Below are 23,292 nucleotides of genomic sequence, written 5' to 3' on the forward strand. Positions count from 1 at the left end.
TGAGAAAGTGTATACCCAGAGATACCCCAAAAAGTTTTTGGACAGAATAAGTATTCTGTGAATTTTTTATTAGCAAATCCTTAACAGTTCTCTCTAATCCAGGTGTAGGTAACCATGCCTACTTCATCCTGTTCCTCTTTTTCCTGACCTTGGTGAATATTTGGGCCATAAATGGAACTACTTTATGTATGTATTTCTAACTCTTATTTCATTGTTTAGAGAGACAATGTGATATACTGATCTCTAATAAGTCTGGTATGTAATTCAAAAGTAATATTATATCATGCTCCTACTAAAATGTTAAAAAATTAGCATCCTTCTGGAAAATATGATGGGCTGGCATCAAGAGCTATGTATGCAATACGCACTTCTGTTTACAATAGCAGGTTTTGGCCCATGTGTACACATAGGATTATATAAGAAAGTGGAATGTAACAACTATACCTTTTGTTAGGCAAGATTGTGCATGCAGAACCTTATCTCTAGTGAATGTGGTTTGCATTTCAGAGAATTTTGCTGCAAATAGCTCTTTGATCCTATGACTGAAGGACTGCTGCTGCTCATATTTATTATTAGATTAAGCTAGTCTTCCCAGTAGTTAAATATATCAATACACATGTAGTACATTTACATGGCCGCTTTTTAGGTAGTACATATAAATAATCCACTCTAGGATTGTTTTATCAGTTAAAAATAGGATAGGAACTTTATAAATAAATACACAGTTCACCATGGTCTTTTTTTTTAAAGTAATCCTTTATTTAAAGTTAATATTACTTCTCTTAGATTGGTCAGAACACTGTACAACAACATATCAGCGGGATGGAGCTTGGATGTCTTTCACACAGATCGTATCTTGTTCTCCTTGGGTGTTATATATTTTCATGCTCATAACGTTTCACACTTCATGGGCTGCATTGTGGCTCATCATTCAGATTTATCAGGTACTCTTTTTTATGAATATTCCTTTAAAGTATTGCACTGAGTGTTATTTCCTCTACATTAACACTTGTAGTTAATATTTCAGAATGATCAATTTTGTGCATATCTAATCATGATGCAGATCAGTTAGTAATGATCAGGAGTGCCTCAGTAAATGCAGGCAGCATAAGGAATGGACTTGAAAGACAGGAAGAAGAGTTGCTACCAAGGCAACAGTCAGATAAGCTGGTCTTGAGCTATTCCAAGAAACTAATTTGAGAAAATGTCTCAGATAGGTCCCTCCCTAATTCAGACAAAGATAAAGTGAGGGATGGAGGAAGCGCATTCAGACTTGCAAGATTCTGTTACTATAGCTATTACAATACAAGTAGTAGTCCTGACCTATATGGAATTGGTTTCTTAGTCTGGTTTTCATTATAGGGCTGACAGGAAATCAGAGAATAGGTTTTCCATTTTCTATTTGGAATTTTATTAGGGGTATCTACCACAAAATGTTCAGCATTCTTGCTGGTCAGCCACAACCATGTCCATTATATTCTGCTCCTTTCTGTTTTTCTCTCTCCCCTGACAATCCATATACCATAGTTATCAGGTGCATCTGCCCTTCTTAGGCTATTTTAGTGGATTTTCCCCGACTTAGTGCTTGTTTTTTTCCCTTCATGATATATTTGCAATTATGCAAATGTCTTGGCTTTTTCCTCTCCTCAGATGAATGGAGCTGTTTCCTTCATTGTTGGGAGGGGAGCCTTATTTCTCTCCCATGCTAAATAGCTCTGTGTTCTCTCTTAGTTTTCTTTGTAAGTAAAACAAAATGGGCAGGAATATTCTTCCTTGATGTTTCGGTTCTGCATGGTTGGCCCATAGAGGGAAACTTTGTTTTGCAGTTTAAAGTACCCTTTTGCAATGATAGCTTATTCTTAATAGCACCATTTCTAGATTTAGGATTTTCCTGTTGTAGATGAATTAACCTGTTTTGGATGGGTTGTCAGTTTAATTCTAATGGGTGGCAAAGATTTGCTCTTGAGAAAAGCGTGTCCTCATGAAGGAACTTTGTCTATCTATCTATCTTGCCATCAACCTGCCAAAAATATGGTATGAAGAATTTATCCTGCCCTGTGGAGTGCTTAACTCTCAACTGAAAACTGCCCTGTTGGTCAGCTGTGCATAGTTTTTCTATGCTAAATCCTCTGTGACCTCTGGAATTAGCTGACTGGGAGCATTATGCTGCCTTCTTTATTTGTGTTATGACCAATGGAGAGTATGTATGTATATATGCATGTGTGTATGTGTGTGTGTGTAGGTAGGTAGGTAGATATCTGAATATGAAAAGCTATTTCTCCAAAGCTATTTCTATCAGCTTATTTTGGTTTTTGAACTAGAACTTAGCTTTGGGAAAGTTCTCATCCCAGTAAACCTGCAGTGCATTATCACTGAAGGATTAATTGCATTATATAGAGCGAGGGTTTCAAACACAGATTTCAGTTAATTTCTATTTTTGACTTCTATTAACAGATTGTTTTATTAGTGTTGTTCCTCTGTTTTTCATTTATCAGTGTATTTTTAATTGAAAAAAATCGTTCTTATTTTTGCTTTTTTAAAAAGCAGAAAAATTATATCAAGTACTTTTGACATTTCATTTTTGTCAATATATTATTAATTATTAATTGGCATTCAATTAGTCCTTTCCTTTTTTTTTAATTATTTCATTTTCAGGTTGCATTTCTCGGATTGACTTCACATGAAAGGACTACTCTCTGGAAGCAGAGTAAACATTCCAAACACCCTGTTTCACTTAGGAAGACTCCATATAAGTAAGTCATTTTTGGAAAGTGTCACTAATACTCAATAACCACTTCTGCTTGAAGTGATCATAGTTGTTAAACTTGGATTGCTTAACAAAATAAGAACTGTTTTAAAATATGATTTCAGCAACCACCACCAAACCTGTCCCCCCCCACACCAAAAAAAGCTGTCGTGTATCTTACATAAAAATAATAGAGTTCCTAGGACACTGTTTGCAGACTCAGTTTAAGGTGTTCTGCATATGTATAGGGGAATGAGGCAATATCTGTACAGAATTACCAAATTAATCAGTAAAAAGATGATTGGCGTGCACACACTTCCTTCAATTTTAATCAATGCATGGAACCCCAGTCACTCTGATACATGGCACTCTTGTTCTGGTACTTTCAGTCAAAATTCAGATTTGGGAGGAATGACATCTGTCTTTCACAATGATCTGTAGTATGAATTGTAACTTAAAACAAGGTGAAACATGGTTTGGCATTTTGGGACAAATGCTACATCTATCATGTACTTAGTTTCCTACTTATTGCTGAGCCTCACTTTTGCTTGAATTCCATGAGTTCGGTGTCAGAACAGAAAAGTATGTCTTTAAAAAAGTGTTTTCACTGCTTCCTATTTCAGAAATAGGAAGTCAAATCCTATTTCTAATTTGTCTCATGGTTTCACCAATGTGCTTTCTGGGAAAAAGGTGTTTTGTAAATATTGTAAATAGGAAATTCTCTCTTTGCCATGGCATCCTGTTATGAAATCACCAAGTCTCAAGTGTTTTCTCAAATTCCAAGTGTGCCACCGATTCAAACAATGGGGAATGACTAGTACACATTGGTGTACAAATTCTAACAAGCACCTTATTCACTTGAAAGCAATTCATTTGTAAACTTATCAATAGCTCTTGGATACTTCCATGATATTCAGATGCTGCCAGCATAAAATGCTTATGGGGTTTTTTTTTTTGCTAATATTAAGGCTACTTTCAATCTGTGTGGCTTTCTTCTGTCTTCTAGCCATGGATTCCTCCAGAACATTGCAGACTTCTTTCAGTGTAGATGCTTTGGGATTCTCAAGCCCAGTGTAATTGACTGGACTAAACAGTACACATTACTATTTCCTTTGGCAAAAGATCGAAACATTCATCCAGTGTGAAAACGAAAATCTGCAACTGGTCCCATGGAATTTACTGGATGCTTTCAAAAAACAATATTTAGGATACTGTAAAGTATATTACAAATTATTTTGTTATTTGCTATGTATCTAATTGCTATTTCAGAAAAAAAATAAAGTTTACATGCTTAAACTGAAGCAAACCGGAAATGCAATGGCAACTATGGTTCATGTATAATACTTTCAAATACTTTCATTTGGAACAAATATGGTTGTGAAATGTTCAGCTTCCTCAGCTTGCTGAAAAGATGATTTTTAAATAAACAAACAGGAAAATCTATCTATGATTCATTTGTGTCTATCCTTCAAAATCAACACTCAGTAAGGAAAATAAAGATGCTTTGAAATTTCAAAATATGCTATTATATGAAACCTGATTTATAATTTACAGGAAGCTATTATACTTCTCTGTTGATGTATGGCTATGTGTTACATCTATGCAGTGCTTTAGATCAAATCCCCCAAAGTGGTTTGTGATCTAGGAAAAAGACATAGTTGCTTTAAAGTACTGCAGTCAGGTGCCATGTTGGCATCCTCATGGTCTTTGAAGCACCTTTTGGAAATTGAACCCAAGCACTGCCCAGCCCTAATCTATATAAAGACTGTTTAGAGTCAATATATTTATGCTCACATTTATTCAGTTAAAGCTTCAGTATACTGCTGGCTTTAAATATTTAAAAGAAAACATAACAGTGTATGACATTGAACAATACATGCAGTAATGACTGAAGCATTTTTTTCAGTTGCCTAATGCATGTAAAAACAGATAAAAGAAGATTGACTATGAATCTTTTTGATATGTGTAACTCTGAATTGCACACCCTGTTTCACGGTAAGCTTGACATGCAGCACAAATCTGGTGCATCCTGAAGTTTATGCCAGAGTGGAAGAGAATAAAAGTTACCTTGTATAAATGCAGATCACAACTATATTCTTGACTGAATGCAAAGTTTAAGTTGTGGAATTATGATAAGAGTACTGTGTTAAAATAATTCAAGAAATGGTCAGTTATACTCTGATGAATGAAATATTTATCTTAGTGCTCACAATTGAATTACATGTTTATCTTTTATGCAGTACAGCACCTCTATAAGTAGCTCTGTCTTCAGTAGAATAAGCTTAAAGGTGGAATAACCGATCTGCTTTTCCCAAAAAAGACAACAGAGCTTTGGGACGGTTAAAATTAAAAAACAATAGAGGTAGAGATTATAGTAGACTACCATTAAAACTACTTTCTGACAAATCATAATCAAATGCCTATATTTCATGATGCATCATCTTCAAAATGCTGTTGATGTTGCATATACTATATAATAAAGAATAGGAATTGGGTTTTCTTTAATTACCACAAGTGTAAAAATGACAGCATCAAGTCTGTCTATGCAGTTACCTTGATAAAATAACCAAAATTTTGATTCAGAAATTATTTATGAACAGTTGAGATCTCAATATTCTGGAGTTCTCTTGTTCAGGAATGAAATGCTCTTTTTCAAAAATGATTTCCCACTATATATTATAACAACTGTGTAAGAAATTAAATTTTTCATTGCTACTTATTTAGATAGGTCTAAGTGCGAAGCATCTTATTCCAACTTTTCAACTTGAGTGAGGCCACCAAATCCAATTCCTTTAGGGCCAAAATTCTTTGCATAGCAAACTGCAAAACAAAGAAATGAATGATAGATTTAGCTATTCTCATAAGCTTCTCAGCATAAAACACCATCTGATCTCTCCTAAAACTCAACTTTTCTATAAAGTTTTGGGAAGAGTACCATGTTGAAATAAGTCTAAATTTATATAACCTAAATGACTGTGTATTGCTCCTTTATTTAACCTTTGCCTCTATTTCGTCACTTCCGTACTTGCCTAGGGACTGGTTAAGACTTTATTATTTCCTGTTATTTATAGTAATTGCTAGGATGCTTACTTCCATGATCAAAGGCCTGTCTGTTGTGATACACCATACAACACCATGGTTTGCCTCACCATTATTTCTTGACCAGGCCAAAATTGGCTGGGTTCATACCACACATTAAGCCATAAACAAGGATTTACCATCTATAACTGTTATATTTGGTTTGGGCTTAGCATATTGTACAAACAAGCTACATTATGGCTTTCTGTTTCTATTTCCCCTGTGTGCACTGCGAAAGGGACTGCCCTTTCTCAACTCACAATGAAGAATATAAGCAAGCTAATATTGGAGACATTAACATAGCTTAAGGAGAATGGAGAAAGGTGCTGGGTTGTGCAAGGAGGTCAGACATTAATGAGGGAGAATATATCTGCTATTTTTACTCATAGTTCAGTTTTTTTGCAGGACAGTAAAATGCTATGAAAATTAGAATGAAACAAGTAGTATTCCTAATATTTTTTGTTATAAGCAAAGAATGTGAAATTAAAAGCCTACTGTACTTTTTTTTTTTTTTTTGGACTTCAAGTCAGAATTGACTTCTGGTGACTGCCTGGACCCCCTGCAGTTTTCTTGGCAAGATTTTTGGAAGTGGCTTGCCATTGCCTTCTTCGTAGGACTGAGAGAAGTGGCTGCCCCAAGGCTCCCCAGCTGGCCTCATGCCTAAGACAGGACTAGAACTCACGGTCTCCCAGTTTCTAGCCTGGTGCCTTAATCACTACACCACACTGGCTCTTCATTGAATTTGATATGAAGATGAGGGATATATCACTGATATGTGGATGTATCCCTTACTAGGATCTTTAAAAGAATCAATTTCACTGGATACTTCTTTGAAAACCTTTTTGGTTCTAAATTCAGCATACATATTCTAAGTCTGCATGCTAATAAGCTTCTCTCAAATCATATTTTTCATATTCCACTTGCCTTTACAATAAATCTCTCCATCTTTGTCTGTAACATTTGTAGATTCTAGACTCTTTCCACAAATAGCACATCGGAAACAAGTCTTATGCCAAGGCTGAAACAGAGAGCAAAAAGAATTCATAGTCCACACAGATGTATACAACATTTGCACAGCAAGGTTTATGGCAATATACTGATGGATTAAGAGAATGATTATCTGGTCTTAACTTGCCTCTCACAAGCTATTCTGGACTTCATACAGTACATTTATGCAGAATAGACAAAGGACCTTGAAACTTACAGTAATAATGTTGCCTCATACAGATCAGGACTGGAATATCAACTGCAAAATCAGCATGAAGTATTATTTTAAAATGTGGAATAAATAAGACGTGTGTGTTTCTACAGCACAATCCTTGGCATATCAACACATGGCTTCTCATTAGTGTTGCAGAGGTTTGGAACCTTAACCTTGTATCTACTGTACACATGAGAATATGAAGCAGTTAACATCTTGGTAATTCTTTACTACTTGGTTTGTGATAGTTGTCAGCTGAAGTGTTTTAGTAGTGTCCTTGTATTGTGATAACATATTTCATATAGCTTATAGTACAATTTCTTACCTTTCCTCCTCCTATTATCTTCTCTGCAGCGTATACTGACTTTCCACAACGAGGACATTTTTCTACATCCCCAAACTTTTTGGCAAACTTTGAAGGGTTGGTAGGGGTAGAAGGACGAGCTGGCTTTGGTGAGCTGATGGCAAGAAAGTTTAGCATTATTAACCTTTTGATCTCAGAGATCAACTAAATTAAGGAATATCTGGCCTAAGCAATAAATAAAGTATATATCAGTGCTACATCATCCAAAATGAAATTAATCTCACACTTTCTTTTGATGGAAGAATTTAATATTTATACAAAAAAGGAATATTTTAGTGTTTGGCTTAAACAGTTGACATGGTCATCATACTTTGAACTAAATGGACAAATTATTCAAATAATCCCTCCATATTTGAAATAAGGATCTTTAAAATAATATATAGATACAGTGGTACCTCGGGTCACGAACGCTTCTGTTTATGAACAATTCGGTTCACGAACAGCACCGTTCGCAAAATTTTGCTTCCGTTCACGAACTCCACATCGGGTGACGAACAGGATCCGTGGCCATTTTCCCTGCTGTGACACGTGGTCGTGGCTTCCTGTAGGGAGGGGAACTCTCCCTCCAAACAGTAACCGCCTCCCCACCCACCTTCCTGTCCTCCACGCCAGAAGTCGTCTCAAGCAAGGTTAGTGTTCTCTCTCTTCATACTGTACTGTACTGTACTTTGTTTCATATTTTTGTGGTTAAAAAAAAAATACATATGGTTCAGAACGGATTAACCATATTTACATTGAACCTTATGGGAAAATTTGATTCGGTTGGTGACCAAAATTGGTTGGCGACCAAACTCATAGGGGTCAGGACGGATTAACCGTATTTACATTGAACCTTATGGGAAAATTTGATTCGGGTCGCGACCAGAGTCGTGGAACGAATTAAGTTCGTGACCCGAGGTACCACTGTACTTTTAATGGAGCCAGCCAATATTGGGAATGTAACATGAGAACTCTAAATTCTGTAGAATTTATTAGGCTGGTTCTTCAAACCACTATTGCTGATTCCATACTGACCACAGTTCATAGCAGAATCCTCAAGTTATTCATGCTGCGCATTAAGTAAAAGAGGAAGGAAAACTACTCCTTTGAGAAATCCTGATAACTGACAAATAACAGAAACATAAAAGTAACTATTCTTAATGGCTAGAAAGGTATGTGCAGCAAAATCACCAAGAGTGTGATATGTTGAAAAATAACACATGTATTATCATACAGATTTTTGTAGGTTTTGGTCAATGAACCTTTTTTATGGGCTGATCCGCTTTAGGTAATCCTGAGCGCATACCCTTTACAGAGAATTCTCTTATGCAGTGTTTCTCAACCTTGGTGACTTTAAGATATGTGGACTTCAACTCCCAGAATTCTCCAACTAAGATGCTGGCTGGAGAATTCTGGGAGTTGAAGTCCACATATCTTAAAGTCACCAAGGTTGAGAAACACTGCTGTAACGTTATACAAAGGCAATTTCCTGTATAATTTCATGAAGCCGTTTCAACCATCGATACAAATTTAGCACAGGTAAAATGTAAAGGGACTAGAAATGTAAAGGCACCATTCAAAAGCAAAGACAACTGATGAAATTTCAGAATAAAAGCCATCAACTATGATAAGGATAGTGTCATAGAAACATGCAGGATTGCCATTATTGCAGATTAGAAAAGAAATGAACAGGTGGCTTCTTTTCCTCAAATCTTCAACTTTGATAAATAATAGTGGTAAAAGTCTATAGCTTTGCCTATTTATTGTAGTTCTATAGCTGTATAATTCACACAGTGTCCTTTAGTCTGGCAAGGTCGGACAGCAGGAGGGACAATAAACTGTTGTGGTACACGTGGAAGTCTGTTCTTTAAGCCTTTCCCAACCACCCCCTCCCCCAATACTGTCCTAAATTCCTTTCCTGAGATAGCCTAGAATGTCCTCCGACATGACCTTTGCATTCCTCATTGCTTAGACTTTAAAAAATGCAGTATAGAAATGTGAATATCCTAGCATGACTGTTTTTGAAGCAGTTGATTTTAGATTAACACCTGCTAAACAGAATCCAATACAACATAATATTATAGCCCAGAGGTTCCATATTCGGATTCCGTTGTCTCTGTTCCACCCGCTCCACTCCTCTTCTCTCCCCAGTCCATTTTCAGTAGAATAAGGTTTTCCTGATTGGACTCCTCCAATTGCTCTGCTAGGGTCTGGATTTAGACAGTGTGCATGTAAACATGAATAGAACCAAGGCTGTTAAGAGTAAAGGCCGAGGCATGGGCCAAAAGCAGTGTTTCTTTGTACTGGCCCCTGTGCTCTGGAACTCCTTGCCCTTGCGGTGCCTTCCACATTAAGCTCCCACAAACTGGTAAAAATCGTTTTCTTCGAGCAGACATTCAAAGTGTAGATGGTTGGTGTATGGAGTAGAATGTGTGAGTGTGTTGGTTTTATTGTCGGTTTTACTGTCAGGAGTCATACCAAACTAAGCAGTAAGAAAATACTGCAAAACAAGCAAGCAAGCAAACACTGCGATGCGTGGATCACGTCTATAAATGCACATTCCTTTGTGACTGGGGAGTTTTTTCCATTGAAGGAATAGGCACCAAAGGAGTCCCATATTTAGCTAATTTATTTTAACTAAATCCTATTGTTATACTACTAAGCAAGAAGATATATTTCTTACTCCTACTGATATCCAGATAAGTTTGTTTAGATTAAAAAAAAAAAACTTTCTCAAGTTGTTAATTTCTCTGGAAAGAACTGGTATAATAAGGTTCAAAATTCTTATTTTCGTTTTGTTGCAATTGTGAGGATCTCTTTTCTGTCTTTATATTACAATAATATGAACATAGAACTTTATAAAGAAACAGGTAACACTTAATCTTGATTACTCAACGTCTGGAGGTTGAGTCATGGCAACTGGACTTCTTTTCTTTTTGATAGAGACGTTTTGCCACTTGTCCAAGCAGTTGCCATGACTCAACCTCCAGACAATTACACCTGGATGACTGAGAATCTTCATAAACAAATTACGTTTTAGATAAATAAGTATCTAAAATCAAACAGTATATGTACATTTATTTTAAAAAGACAATTCAGTTTCCATATTTTTCACATTAAGTGGTACCATTTGTATGGTAAAAGTTAAATGACCAAAATAAAAGACAAAAGTGAGTTTTTGAAAAATAAATCTAAAGGACAGCTTGCTGAAATAAAGGACTGTCCTTTATAATAAATAGGATCACTGTATCCCAGAGGGAAAATTATCAGCAGATTGCATTGTGACTACTTCAAAATGAGGGAAACCTCAGGATAATGTGACAGGGCAAAGCCATTAGTGTGCTGAGAACCGGGTTGTTGTGGGGAAAATTGGAAGAGAGGACATAATTACACCACCTTGAATTATACAAAATAAAGGTGGGAAGAAATCAAATAAATAAATAATAAACATATTCTATTGATTGTGTAATTACCATTGATGCAATATTCAGCTATGTGATACCATGCAAAGCTCCTGGAGGTCAGGAGGGCCTGACCTCCAGCTCAAAGGGTTAACATTTAGATTCTACTTTTTTTACAAAATTTAAAATATATGTAAATAAGACTTCATTTTTGGTGCCTGGTGCCATGTAAAGCAAGTGCTCTTTCTATATGGTAGCACAATTGCCCAATGGAATATGTAATCATTTTAAAGTAATATTCCTGAGGGACTAAGTGTCATTAAAAAGGTTTTAGGAAAATGATTATATCAATTAAAGAAAAATATCCAGAGAGCTATTTCTCTAGTGTGTTGTTATGGAAACTGAGTGAAGTAACTGGGTGCAACCAAAGCTAAAATTATAAAACCACCCAGAATTTTACTCACTGCTGCTGTAGATCCAGCCCCAGATGTTCTCCCGTGTCAGTGCTGAGACAGCCAGCGCCTTGCCCATAGCCAATTCCTTTGGGACCATATTTCCTCCCATAACATGTTTTGCAGTAAATTTCTGATTCGTGAGCAGCTACTGTTGTGCTGTCCAGAGCTTTTCGGCAACCCACTGAGAAAGAAGGATGTAAACATACGTTAGGTCTTGATATTCAAACACAGGCGCCTGAAGTTTACTATTCTATGTTATAGGTTTGGAGGTTTGAAAAGGAGGCTGCTAAAAGCTTCTTAATAATCAAAAGCAAAGTAAGCTAGTTGTATCTATTGCTAGAGAAATGAGAAGTAATCATGGGCCCCAAAAAAGCTAAGAAATGCCTGATGGAAAGTATGTGTCCCTTTTCCCCATCATCCTAGCCCATGTGAAGGGTACAAAGGAGTAAGGGTACAAAGGAAGAAAAGAATAAAAGCTGGAATTTGTGGGTGGTGACAAAGGATAGCACGCATTGAATCCAGACAGTCTTGGGGGTCTCTTTCTGGAGAGTTGGGTGGGTCCAATGTAGTTGGCTGCTCTGTTGCAGGCTTAAGCCACACCTAGCAGCGCATGTATTTATAACTAAAGTAGCATTACAGAAATGCTATTAAATCTCCGGTGATACTTTTCTCCAAAGGAAACCAAATCTGGGCGACCCCTGGACCTGGATCTTCTACAAAGCTCAGGCAAATACAGTTTATGTCACAATATTTGAGGAGAGCATTTCCCCAGGGGAAAACACTCAGAACAAGTATGGCATTATAATGAAGATTATGCATGGGACAGCTTCTCTTTCATATCCCGCTCCAGCCACAAACCACGTCTGCCAGCTTTGAAATGAAGGTCACAAAGAACGCCGACCTTGTAACACTTACAAAGTTCTCTAAGATTATGTGAAGTGCTTTGAATACTTATAAATCCTTTGAAGTCTAATCCAAACTAAGCTTTATTTATATTTTGGCAATGTGCATTCACAGGCTACATCTGGGTCACAATTGTGGGAAGTAATGCTTTTTTGAATTCCACCATTACCCCTGTGGAACAAAAATAAGATTTATTCTGACTATATTGCAATAATATAGCTAGCTCATGACTATAAAATTATTTGTTCCCAAAATTAACAAAGGCCATTGCAAATATTTCATTTCTGTCCTGAGGACAGAAAGGCAGATACTCATAAGACATTCCAAATAAATTTGCTCCAGTGCATTCAAATCAGAAATGAGAGTTGATTATTGAAGTAAACGGGAACAAATAAAATTGAGCCCACTAAAGAAAGAATCTCCTGTTATTTTATGAATTTCCTCCTTCTCTATTTTGCATTCTCATCTGGGAAGAAAAGATAATGATGTTTATTCTGTGAGTTGTTAAGGGATGGCTCCAGCAGCAGATAAAGTGCTTCTATTTCTGGCCGCCTTGGAACAGAGGGTCTGTTGCTGCAACAGATGGCCCAAAAGCCTTGTTGGCTGAGAAGGCTCAACTGTCAGAAAGTATCCAATTGGTGTCTCTTCTACTGATGTCAGAAAGTAGTTTGAAGCTGACAAATTGTGATTGAGACTCATATCCACCACAGATGCCCTTTAAGTCAAAGCTGACTTTGACAAATCAGAGGTGTTAATGACAGCAAGTCACATCATAAAGGGTAGGATTTTTTTCCCCCACATGAGTTTTCTGCCAGCATTGTACCACAAAATTAATGACTAAAGGCAATTTGTTACTTATATGACTTACCTGCTAAATATACACCGAGCTGTGTGGACACCATAAAATCATAGAACAATTAAAAAAAACAAGCCCACAAACATTTACTAAAGGAATTAATGAAAACATATAATGCAACCAACTAAGCAGCAACAACCTTATTGATGTCTTCTATACAGAAGTATGGTCTACTAAGTTTAATAAGAATTTAACTCCCAGATAATGAGGAGGCAGTTGCAGCCTAAAACTGTCTGCAATAAAGCCTAATGTTGCACATTAAAAGCCATTGTATAAAAGGCTTTTTTCATTTCTAGAAAACAGAGAGAAAGGGGTGCTGTCTAGCTCTCAGCTGTCAACTCAGAGGCGAAGGTATTAAAGAAAGAAATCAGATCCCCAGCCATCCATTGGGTGTGAGCATTAGATAGACCATTATTCTGAGAAAAACAATTACTGATCAGGGACTTAAGAGGCAGGAAGCTTTTCCTAATGTTTCACCATAAAGCAACTCTCTTGTACCTTAAAACTATTTTTCTTTGTTGTAGCCACTACGGGCATCAGTTTCAATTACTTGAAAGGAGAAGTTGTGATAAACACTGGAGAAAATGCCCACCTTTCAAAGAAGATTGGAAAGAATATGGTACAAGTTCTGGTCTCCTAACCATCAACCCTTCTCTGGCTTGCTAAATTATTCCTTTATCAAACTCTGCCCTGTTCTCCTTCAATTGATTTGATCCTCATATTCATTTGATATGCAATACCTTGATTCTGCATAGATCCTAGGACAGACTGACTGTAAGCTATTCTGTCATATTCACTATAATTTCTGTCAATATTGATTATTCAGTCTCATTATAAAAACACTGATTACTTTTTCAGCAGTCAAAAACCTGCTCTTAACAAGGACAGAGACCCATAACTAATTATCAAACCCATGAGTGAAAAGAATGTCTATTTTCTATCAGGATAATATACAATCTTTCTTGTGCCAAGACATGCTTTGGACTTAAAAATGAGGACAAAAACCATATTAACTATATTGAAAATAACATTAAATACATGTAAGATGCTTACATTGATGCATTCAATAATTTCTCTCTTTTATCATATTAAAATTAGTGTTTGATGGAAATTTTCAGAGGAGCTCTGGCAGACTCACCCCCAGATCCTGGATGGTTACAATCTAGAGCAGTGTTCTCAACCTTGACAGCTTGAAGATATGTGGACGTCAACTCCCAGAATTGAAATTAAAGCTGCCAAGGTTGAGAAACACTGATCTAGAGCTTCTAGCTAGACTCTCTGTTATACATTAGTGAATTCAAGCTTCTTTCTCCCAGAATGTATCTTTAGTCACCCAAAGTGGCACCATTCATAAACACAACAGAGATGCCAGCAGATACAAGGAATTGAAAGTATGCTACTTTAACTATTATATATATTTCACACAAATTATTTTCCCTAGTGGATCTTAAGCAGAGGGTGGCTATCCAAACCTTCCGGAAAGTAATAGCAGTGGATATTCTGCATTAGTAGAGAGCTGGACCAGATGACCTTGAAGGGTCCTTTCGTCTCTACAACTGGATTCACACATCAGGCTATATCACAACATTGTTTCATTTTGGCTTATTATGTGGCGTGGACCTAGTGATTGTGGTTAACAATATATGGTTTATAGCTAAATATTATGTGCAAACCTCATCAATTGTGGCTTATTTAACAAACCATAATTAAAAGTATGACTTTGTGCTCTGTGAGTTAACCCACTCAAATATGTTATGGTTCTGTAAAATATTTTCTCACAAGCACTACAAAATATGGTTTCTGAAAATTGTAAAGAAACCAAGGATTTATTCATAATTAGTATTTATTCTTTCATGAGTATTACTTTTGAATACGATAATTATTTTTTAGCTGCTCTTTTGGTGGGCAGAAATAAAGAACAATATTAGCTATTGTTCCATGAGTCACAATGAGAACAACAAACTACAACTATTTAGTGAAAGAAGAAACATAGATGAACTTACTGCAGAGGAAACATGTCTTATGGAAACTCCGTCCGTTACACTGAATTTCCTCAGCATGGTAGACTGTTTTACCACATGCAGCACATTTGGCTCCACCTCCCCAGTTTGGCATCCTTGAAATTTTCAGTTGGCTTGAGCTGTCACCTTTAAATCCAAAAATAAATAAGGCATAATTAGCAAAGATTAGTCCTCCAATATGCTAAATTAAAACTTTTAATGTGATGCTATGCCAGCTCTCCAGCTGTGTCATAATGGAGTTCTCAGGTAGGATGGACTATGACTACCATATCTGGGTTGTAAACATCCACTAGATGACAGCAAAAAGAGCTTTTTCTATCTCTTTGCTGCAGTCCAGATGTGGCATGCCTAGGATGGTTCCATGAAAATGTAGGCCTTGCCTCTGGTTTGGCTGGGAAATTTAAATTATGGGAATTGAGGTTCAACACAAGCACAAAGAATCTCCCATATGTATGGCCTTTTACGAAGGAGCCATGTTTGGAAAGTAGAAAGTAGGTGAGAGACAGTTGATAATCTTGCAGTAGAGGCTCTTCCTTTCTGGGGGCCACCATCCCATTTATCCACCATGATGCCCTTTGGAATGATCATGACACGGTATCATTCCAGGGAATTGTAGAGGTGGAAAATAGTGACACCCAGAGGAACTGGCGATTGGAAAATCCTTACCACTATTTTGGTAGTAGAAAAAAAATCAGGAAAAGAATCAAGAACAGAGCACTGTGACTGCTATGAAATTATAGTCACTGTGGAAACTTGTGCATTGGTTTGGTGGCAGAAAACATTTTGCTACCTGAGCCAAACATAAAATGGATACATCTCCCTTTCAAGAAGCATGATACCCAAGGTTATTTTGCCACCTGTGGCAGAAGATCCCACTGACACTTCTTTTGACCATTCCCTGGCAACAAAACCAGAAACAATGATAAATAAAATAGTTCACAATTCTCAGCTCCCAGAGGGACTCCCAGACTCTGCCCTATTCTATAGTGTACATCGACTTCAATCCAAAAGGGATCTATGGAAATTTTCTAGTTAATCCTTCAAAAAAAAAAACCAACTATAAATTGCATGGAGCAAAATGCTGTATCTTCTTCAAGCAGCTATACAAAATATAAGAATCTCCTTGAGTTCTCAACCTAATCATCAGATGCCATCTCTTTTGCTGCTCCAATTACTGCCAACCACTGTGGTGTTTTCACACTTGCCCTTCTAAACAGCACTTGTTCCTACTGAGTTTATCATTTGCCAATAAACTCTTCTTTGCAGAGATCAAGCTACTATGAACATCTAGGATTTATTCCTATGCTGAGCATAGTAAGCTACCATGAAGGCATTTTCCTTCTGAAAAGGAAATATCTATTTCGGTTCAAGAGGAGGAAGAAGCACTTGCTGTCCCTTCAAATACTCAGTGAGATACTTTTCATCATGTACATCTAATAAAAATATGGATAAACTCAAGAATAACAAAATGAGAGCAAGCATACTCTTGTCACAGCTTGGGAGTGCTCTCCCTTAACACAACATTTGACTTTATTCTCTGCTGATTTATATTTAAAATGTGACTCTTTTCCTTCATTAGCTCAATGTCTCCTCCCTATGCTATTTTATTTCAGCTCACTTAGGTTGTTGCTCAGCAACCAAAGTTAAAAAGAAATCCCACTTATGCTCCCAGGTCTCCCTGAGTTGTTAGAAAAGCAGAGTGAGTATTTGATAATGCATACAGAAGCACATCTTTTCAGATATCACAAATAAATGCTTGAATTTCCTCCCTTTGAAGATCTGAGCTTTGCAATGGGGTAGGACAAAAGTTTAGCCCCAGCATTCAAAGCTTGTTCACGCAAGGGGCTAAGAATGGCATCACAGGCTTTGGAAAGCAAATGCTACTTGTCCTAGAAACATAGCAACACAAAGGAGTAGTTGCAACAACAAACAGTTGTAGGGAGCAGATACAGATGCAAAAAAAGGGTTGGGCTGGATTTGGACCTGGCTTAAAATGGTTAGTAAATTGCAGCTCAATGATAGTTCTGAGGAACTGTCTATCTTTGCCGTAAAAGTTCCTGGCCCAAATATTTCTGAGATAAACTTCATGCTAGCAGAAATTCTAACATGGCAATGTATGTGCTTTGATTAGAACTTATTAAAAGAGCCTCATATCTGAGCAAATGTTTGTTGTCAGAGATTAAAAGCATAAGAAGTTGGAGGTGGATCAAAAATTAAAGAGGGAAAAGAATGCAATATAGATAAATGAATGAGGTGGGGGGAATATATTTAACTTGGCTGCACTTGCTGCATGTAGAATTGAGAATAAGAAAGTAATGGGGTTAAGAAAATGCTTTATCCTTTGAACCAGTTTGAAATTATTTTGTTGCATTCCTCTTTCCTTTCTTTCTTTTTAGTAATAATTCCAAGGGCAATATCAAATTTGTGAAGGAAACACAGCATTCTCAACTTCTTAAAGCAAATAGGTAAGGGGTCATACTTGAAATGGCTGGCCAGACTCTCATCAAACACCTTCAGATGGAGAAACCACAACCTCAGTAGATAGGCTGTTCTGATATTGTACAGATTTTACAGTTGGGACATTTTCCATTATGTTAACATTTTCTCTAAAAACCAGAGTCATATATCATTCATTAAACATCCACATTCAGTTAATCATCTGAAGATCATCAAGCCCTTTCAATTAGGTTATCCTTTTAGCAAAGTCCAGCATGAGAATTTGGCATCCTCATCCATCTTCTATCTCCAGAGCCCTTGTTGCCCACTGTTTTGTTTTTGTTACCTCCCCTCTTTTGTCATCAGCAACAAAAGTGAGATGGAACACATCTTTCCTTTTATTCTAGAGTCTGGGCAATTGAGTAGATTGAGCCAGAGAAGAGCAGAAAATGTGGGTTATTTCAAAGGGGGGAGGTCTCCACTCAAGGGTCCCCCTCCCACCATGGTATGAAATATGATCAACACACTGCAGATTTTCCAAATGGCACAAAAAGGAACTGAAAAATAACTTTAACCTTACTAACATTTCAGGAAGCTAATAGCATACCCAAACATCAACAATATTAACTGTAGCTAATATGCTATGGCTGCACTCTGGTTCTGGGTTTTAAATTTTGGTGTTCCATCCTGTCTAGGAGAAATACAAGTTAACTCAGATGCTATTTGAGTTGTCATCCAGATAGCATCTCAAACGCTTCTGTGATTCATTGGAAGGAAAAAGGAGATTCAAAGCTCTCCGCCTACGCTTTTCTAACTTAGGTGACTGATACTGTCAGTAAATCCAGAGAGAAAAAAAATTCTGAGGGACAATAATGATGTCAGTTGGTTGATAGGCTGCAGAACACAAATATAGCACTCAGAATATAGCAGTGACCTCTTCTTTGTCCTGTATTTCAGATGGACCACAAAACTGAGGAAAGGACCTGATATACTCATACTGCTTTCTTGCTGTCTATGTGAGTCATATTTTCTAGGGACATCAAGTCCTAGCTTGGCCTTAGCCTGTTACATTATGATCAGTTGGGTTATTCTGAACTTCTGGCTCAGTCCATCTTTTATCCTTCTTGGCAAGCCAGTCACTTTCTTATTATAGCTTTTTCCTAAGAGATAGCTTATCTTACTGACACTAGACCAAAGCACTATTAAGATATTCTTAACCAAGTCCAAGATGTCAGAAATTGCATTGAGATTCACCCAGCACTTTGCTCCTAAAAATTGCCATCTTGATGTCACAGAAAAGGGAGATAGAGAGAAAAATAAGTTTTATGCTTAAGGATAATACAAAAAAGAATTGCATTATCAGTTCCCCAATTTAAAATATAGGAGGAAATATTGGAATTCTACCATACTGAGGCAGAGTTAAACACAACTCATGGCAATAATTGCATATTAACTTTCTGTATTTTCCCTGTATCAAATTTTGGCACAGCTATTTGGGGTTGTTCTCTTGAATTCAGTAAAACACCATGCATACCTTACTTTGATCTATATAGGATCACAATCATTACTTTTGGCTGGGAATACTTTCCAACCTATTTTTCCCAACTACCTACAGAATGTATGATGATGATGATATTAATCAGTCCATTACACCTTAGGTCACTAAAGTAAAAAGTAAAGCTCTCTCTCTTCAAATGGGGTTGTAGCTGCTCTACCCAAGACGGTAAAAGAAACTTGGGCTACAGAAGAACTTTGTGGTTCCAAGGGTACAGCTGTACCAACAAGCACCCCAACTTATAAGCCTGATTTTGGTGGAGGAATGCAGTCCCTTCCCAGATAGGTTGAACACAACTCAGCTGAAGGGAAAAACATGCAGGGACCTAAAGATTGTGGAAGTAACCCTGTGTGTTGAATATCATCTTCATACATGAAATCTTTTTTCCCCAAAGTTTACTAGACACTACCTGTTGACACTACCTGCCTGTTACACAGAAAATTAAAGAGCTGCTGCATGTAATAAAGAAAAAATGGATTGTGAAATGCCTGCTTCCAAATCTGTCCTGCAATAAACTTGTGATCTTTTCAGTCAACTGTTATTCAAGGATTTGCAGCCTTGAAACTGGGGTATCTTGATGGTTTCTCTAAAAACAACATAGGAGAATCCAAGCATTCAACTGATTTCAGTGAAATTTAATTCAAGGCTTGTAGCTTCAACTTTTCTTCCTCAGAAAAAGTTGAGATGACTACAAATAGAATTCAGTATCTCACAACACACTGGCACTTTCTAAAAGACACAGATCATAGGAGAACTGGTTTCCTAGACTGGCAACAGCTCCAAGATTTTTCAGAGATCTGGCATTTTACAGAGATCCTCTTACTTCAGAGATGCACAAAAAGTACCCTGAAGCTTGCATCTGGCCTTCCAGCATCCCTTTGGTAGATTTCAGAGTGGAACAGGATCAATATTTTTGGCTGCTGTTATTTTGCATTGGTGGGAGTTGAGGTTATATTTTTAAAGGAGCAAAATGAGTACCTACATCTTCCAGATACTAAAACATTCATTTACCTCTTAAAACTCTTGATTCTCTCCCCTCCAAAAAATGGGCCCTGGTCCTGCCAACTTTTGGAATGGGTGTACCATGCTAAGCCTTAACCTTAAGGCAACAGAAGTTGTCCATCTCTGATCTTTTTAATTAATAATGCTACAGTAAAACTTGAGATCTCCCGGTTTCTATTGATTATGAAAATATACTGCATTCATTAAAAGAACCCGATTGCAGTCCTAAATGAACTTACTAGCAAGACAGCTTCACTAAACTAGGAGTTACTTTTTTGTTAACAAAGTCAGTTCTTTGTTCCAGCGTTGGCAAAAATAATTGCAACAATAATAAACAAATTCTAGCAATCCATTTCTCCCCATGGGGGAAAAACCCTCACTAAACAATAGCAGACAGTGCCCCTTAATGCTCTCTCAGCAATACTTACCAGAAGGAAATTTATGTATCTTCTTGTCTCCTATATCTTTTTGATGAGACCAAACCAGGATCCAGCTGACTTTAAATACTTTCAAGGAGAGGAGGGCTGTGTAAGTTGGGGCAGAGTAAAGAGTATGTGAGCAATGTTACTGCTATCAGGTAGCTTAAAATAACTTGTGACAAAGCCTTGGATTGAGCATTGGTTATGAGCAAGTAGCAGAACAATGTGGGCCCCTCAGGTTACAAGCAAATGCTTCCAAATGCAGTTGTCTAGACAAAAAGAAATCAAATGAATCAATAGGACCCAAGGCCTGAGCTGAGTTACAAATCAATTACGACTGAATCCTTAAAAATAAAATGAAAAGCAGCTATAGACAGACCACTCAGCTATGGAAAAAGTTGGTAGCATAGGAGTTGCAACTATGATATATTATCATTGTACAAAGACCTTGTACAAGCCTGTCAACCCCTCAAAACTGACCTGAAAAAATCTGATATGAGCTTGGCCATTTTTTTTACACCCAGAGATGATGCTCATCACATCACATGCTGTTGCCACTTCTCAGTTTAATCAAAAGCTGGAAAGGGTTTTGTTTGCCCTTTGCTTCCTCTTGGAAAACGAAGTAAAAAAGAACCTATGTAGAAATGTTTATTAAAGTGACAGATTAAAACTGGTGAGGCAACTTAATACCCTTTAATTCCCATCAGCTCCAGCCAGCACAACCAATAGTATGAGGTAGGTACAAAACATCTGGAGGGCATAATCTTACCTACCTATTGAATAAATTAAGCTTAACTAAATGGAAACAACTAATTCCACGATCTATTAAGGAGCATCTACAGAGACATTTGGATTGTTAGGAATAATCATGAAGTCTCCCTTAGTTCATGTTTACTCATGTTGACTACCATGCTAGGAACAATAAAAGAAGACAGATATTCATAGAGGATGACACTATCAATGACTTCTGGTCATGATGGTTATATATTGTATCTGACTACTAACTGCTAGGGAACCCAAGTGAGAGGGTTAATGTCCTTTTGTGATCTCCTCATGAACAGAACACTGGACCTGATAAGCTTATTAAAGGTTATGCAGGTATTCTTATTCTTATAAATATATGTTTAAGGGCAATTTTTCTAGCCCAATAATTTTATATACAGTACTGTGCAAAAGTTTTAGGCAGGTGTGAAAAAATGCTGTAAAATAAGAATGCTTTCAAAAATATATATTGTAATTGTTTATGTTTACCAATTTACAAAATGCAAAGTGAACAAACAGAAGAGAAATCCAAATCAAAATTTGGTGTGACTACCCTTTGCCTTCAAAACAGCATCAATTCTTCTAGGTACACTTGCACACAATTTTTGAAGGAACTTGGCAGATAAGTTGTTCCAAACATCTTGGAGAACTTACCACAGATCTGGGGATGTAGGCTGCCTCAAATCCTTCTGTCTCTTCATGCAATCCCAGACAGACTTGATGTTTAGATCAGGGCTCTCTTGGGGCCAAACCATCACTTCCATGACTCCTTGTTCTTCTTTACACTGAAGATAGTTCTTAATGACATTGGCTGTATGTTTGGGGTCATTGTCCTGCTGCAGAATACATTTGGGGCCAATCACACACCTCCCTGATGGTATGGCATGATGGATAAGTATCTGCCTGTATTTCTCAGCATTGAGGACACCATTGATCCTGACCAAATCTCCAACTCCATTGGCAGAAATGCAGCCGCAAACTTGCAAGGAACCTCCACCATGCTTCACTGTTGCCTACAGACACTCATTTTTGTACTGCTCTCCAGCCCTTCAGTGAACAAATTGCCTCCTGCTACAGCCAAATATTTCAAATTTTGATTCATCAATCCAGAGCACCTGCTGCCATTTTTCTGCACCCCAGTTCCTATGTTTTTGTGCATAGTTGAGTTGCTTAGCCTCGTTTCCACATCAGAGGTATGGCTTTTTGGCCGCAATTCTTCCATGAAGACCACTTCTGGCCAGACTTCTCCAGACAGTAGATGGGTATACCTGGGTCCCACTGGTTTCCACTAGTTCTGTGCTGATGGCACTGCTGGAGATCTTCTGATGTTGAAGGGAAGTATGCATGATGTATCTTCCATCTGCTGCATTGTTTCCTTGGCCAACCACTGCATCTACAGCCCTCAACGTTGCCTGTTTCTTTGTTCTTCAAGAGCTTGAACAGCACATCTTGAAACCCATCTGCTTTGAAATTTTTGCCTGGGAGAGACCTTGCTGATGCAGTATAACTACCTTGTGTCTTATTGCTGTGCTCAGTCTTCCCATGGTGTATGACCTGTGACATGAAAGTCCCTTCCACAACCTCACCTTAGTAACAGAGTATGGCTGTTCCTCACCCAGTTTTAAGCCTCCTACACAGCTGTTTCTGTTTCAGTTAATGACTGTGTTTCAACCTTCATATGAAATTGATGATCATTAGCACCTGCTTGGTATAATTGGTTAATCATACACCTGAGTCTAATCCTATAAGATCCCTGACTTTGTGCAACTGTACAAAGTGTGCAAGTGTAAGAATTAATGCTGGTTTGAAGGCAAAGGGTAGTCACACCAAATATTGATTTGATTTAGATTTTTCTTCTGCTTGCTCACTTTGCATTTTGTAAATTGATAAACATAAACAATTACAATATATATTTTTGAAAGCATTCTTTACAGCATTTTTTCATACCTGCCTAAAACGTTTGCATAGTACTGTATGTACCAAAACAAGTCCACTGGTTCCTAAACCCAGGTACATAGAATTGCAGCAAAGAATGGAAACCATATAACTATGTACATTTAAAAGTTATAATTTAAGTAGCTCAGGAGATATCTAGTAATGTATAGCAGACTTCT

At 37.3% G+C, this 23,292-nt stretch overlaps 2 protein-coding genes across 2 annotated transcripts in view; one reads left to right on the forward strand and one right to left on the reverse strand.

Moving 5' to 3' along the window:
- Positions 1–5,129, forward strand: part of ZDHHC13 (zDHHC palmitoyltransferase 13) — a 34,237-nt gene extending 29,108 nt beyond the window's left edge. The window contains exons 14-17 of the mRNA XM_007430485.4: positions 103–186; positions 787–944; positions 2,656–2,753; positions 3,753–5,129. Coding sequence (XP_007430547.1) covers positions 103–186; positions 787–944; positions 2,656–2,753; positions 3,753–3,891 — 479 coding nt within the window. The 3' untranslated portion in view covers positions 3,892–5,129. The remainder of the gene's footprint in view (positions 1–102; positions 187–786; positions 945–2,655; positions 2,754–3,752) is intronic.
- On the reverse strand, positions 4,918–20,581 carry CSRP3 (cysteine and glycine rich protein 3). Its single transcript, XM_007430486.3, has 6 exons — positions 20,426–20,581; positions 14,987–15,130; positions 11,234–11,405; positions 7,351–7,483; positions 6,749–6,842; positions 4,918–5,566 (listed from the first exon to the last, which is right to left on the reverse strand). Exons 2-6 carry the CDS (start codon positions 15,096–15,098, stop codon positions 5,493–5,495), a joined length of 585 nt encoding a protein of 194 aa, XP_007430548.1. The 5' UTR covers positions 15,099–15,130; positions 20,426–20,581; the 3' UTR covers positions 4,918–5,492.
- Between the last annotated feature and the right edge of the window lie 2,711 nt (positions 20,582–23,292).

The sequence above is a fragment of the Python bivittatus genome, unplaced genomic scaffold (genome assembly GCF_059951505.1).
Source record: "Python bivittatus isolate LINGU-HERP-01145 unplaced genomic scaffold, Pbiv_v1 ctg000480_np1212, whole genome shotgun sequence".
Classification (NCBI taxonomy): Eukaryota; Metazoa; Chordata; class Lepidosauria; order Squamata; family Pythonidae; genus Python; species Python bivittatus.

Bases quoted from the DNA above. Each gene is read 5' to 3' on its own strand.
- CSRP3 (XM_007430486.3), bottom strand. From the start codon at position 15,098: ATGCCAAACTGGGGAGGTGGAGCCAAATGTGCTGCATGTGGTAAAACA. The intron at 7,484-11,233 runs GTGAGTAAAATT...TCTTGCCATCAG, and splicing joins GGGCTGGATCTACAGCAGCA to CTCACCAAAGCCAGCTCGTC. The intron at 5,567-6,748 runs GCAAGTGGAATA...TTTGTTTTGCAG, and splicing joins TGGAGAGATTTATTGTAAAG to TTTGCTATGCAAAGAATTTT.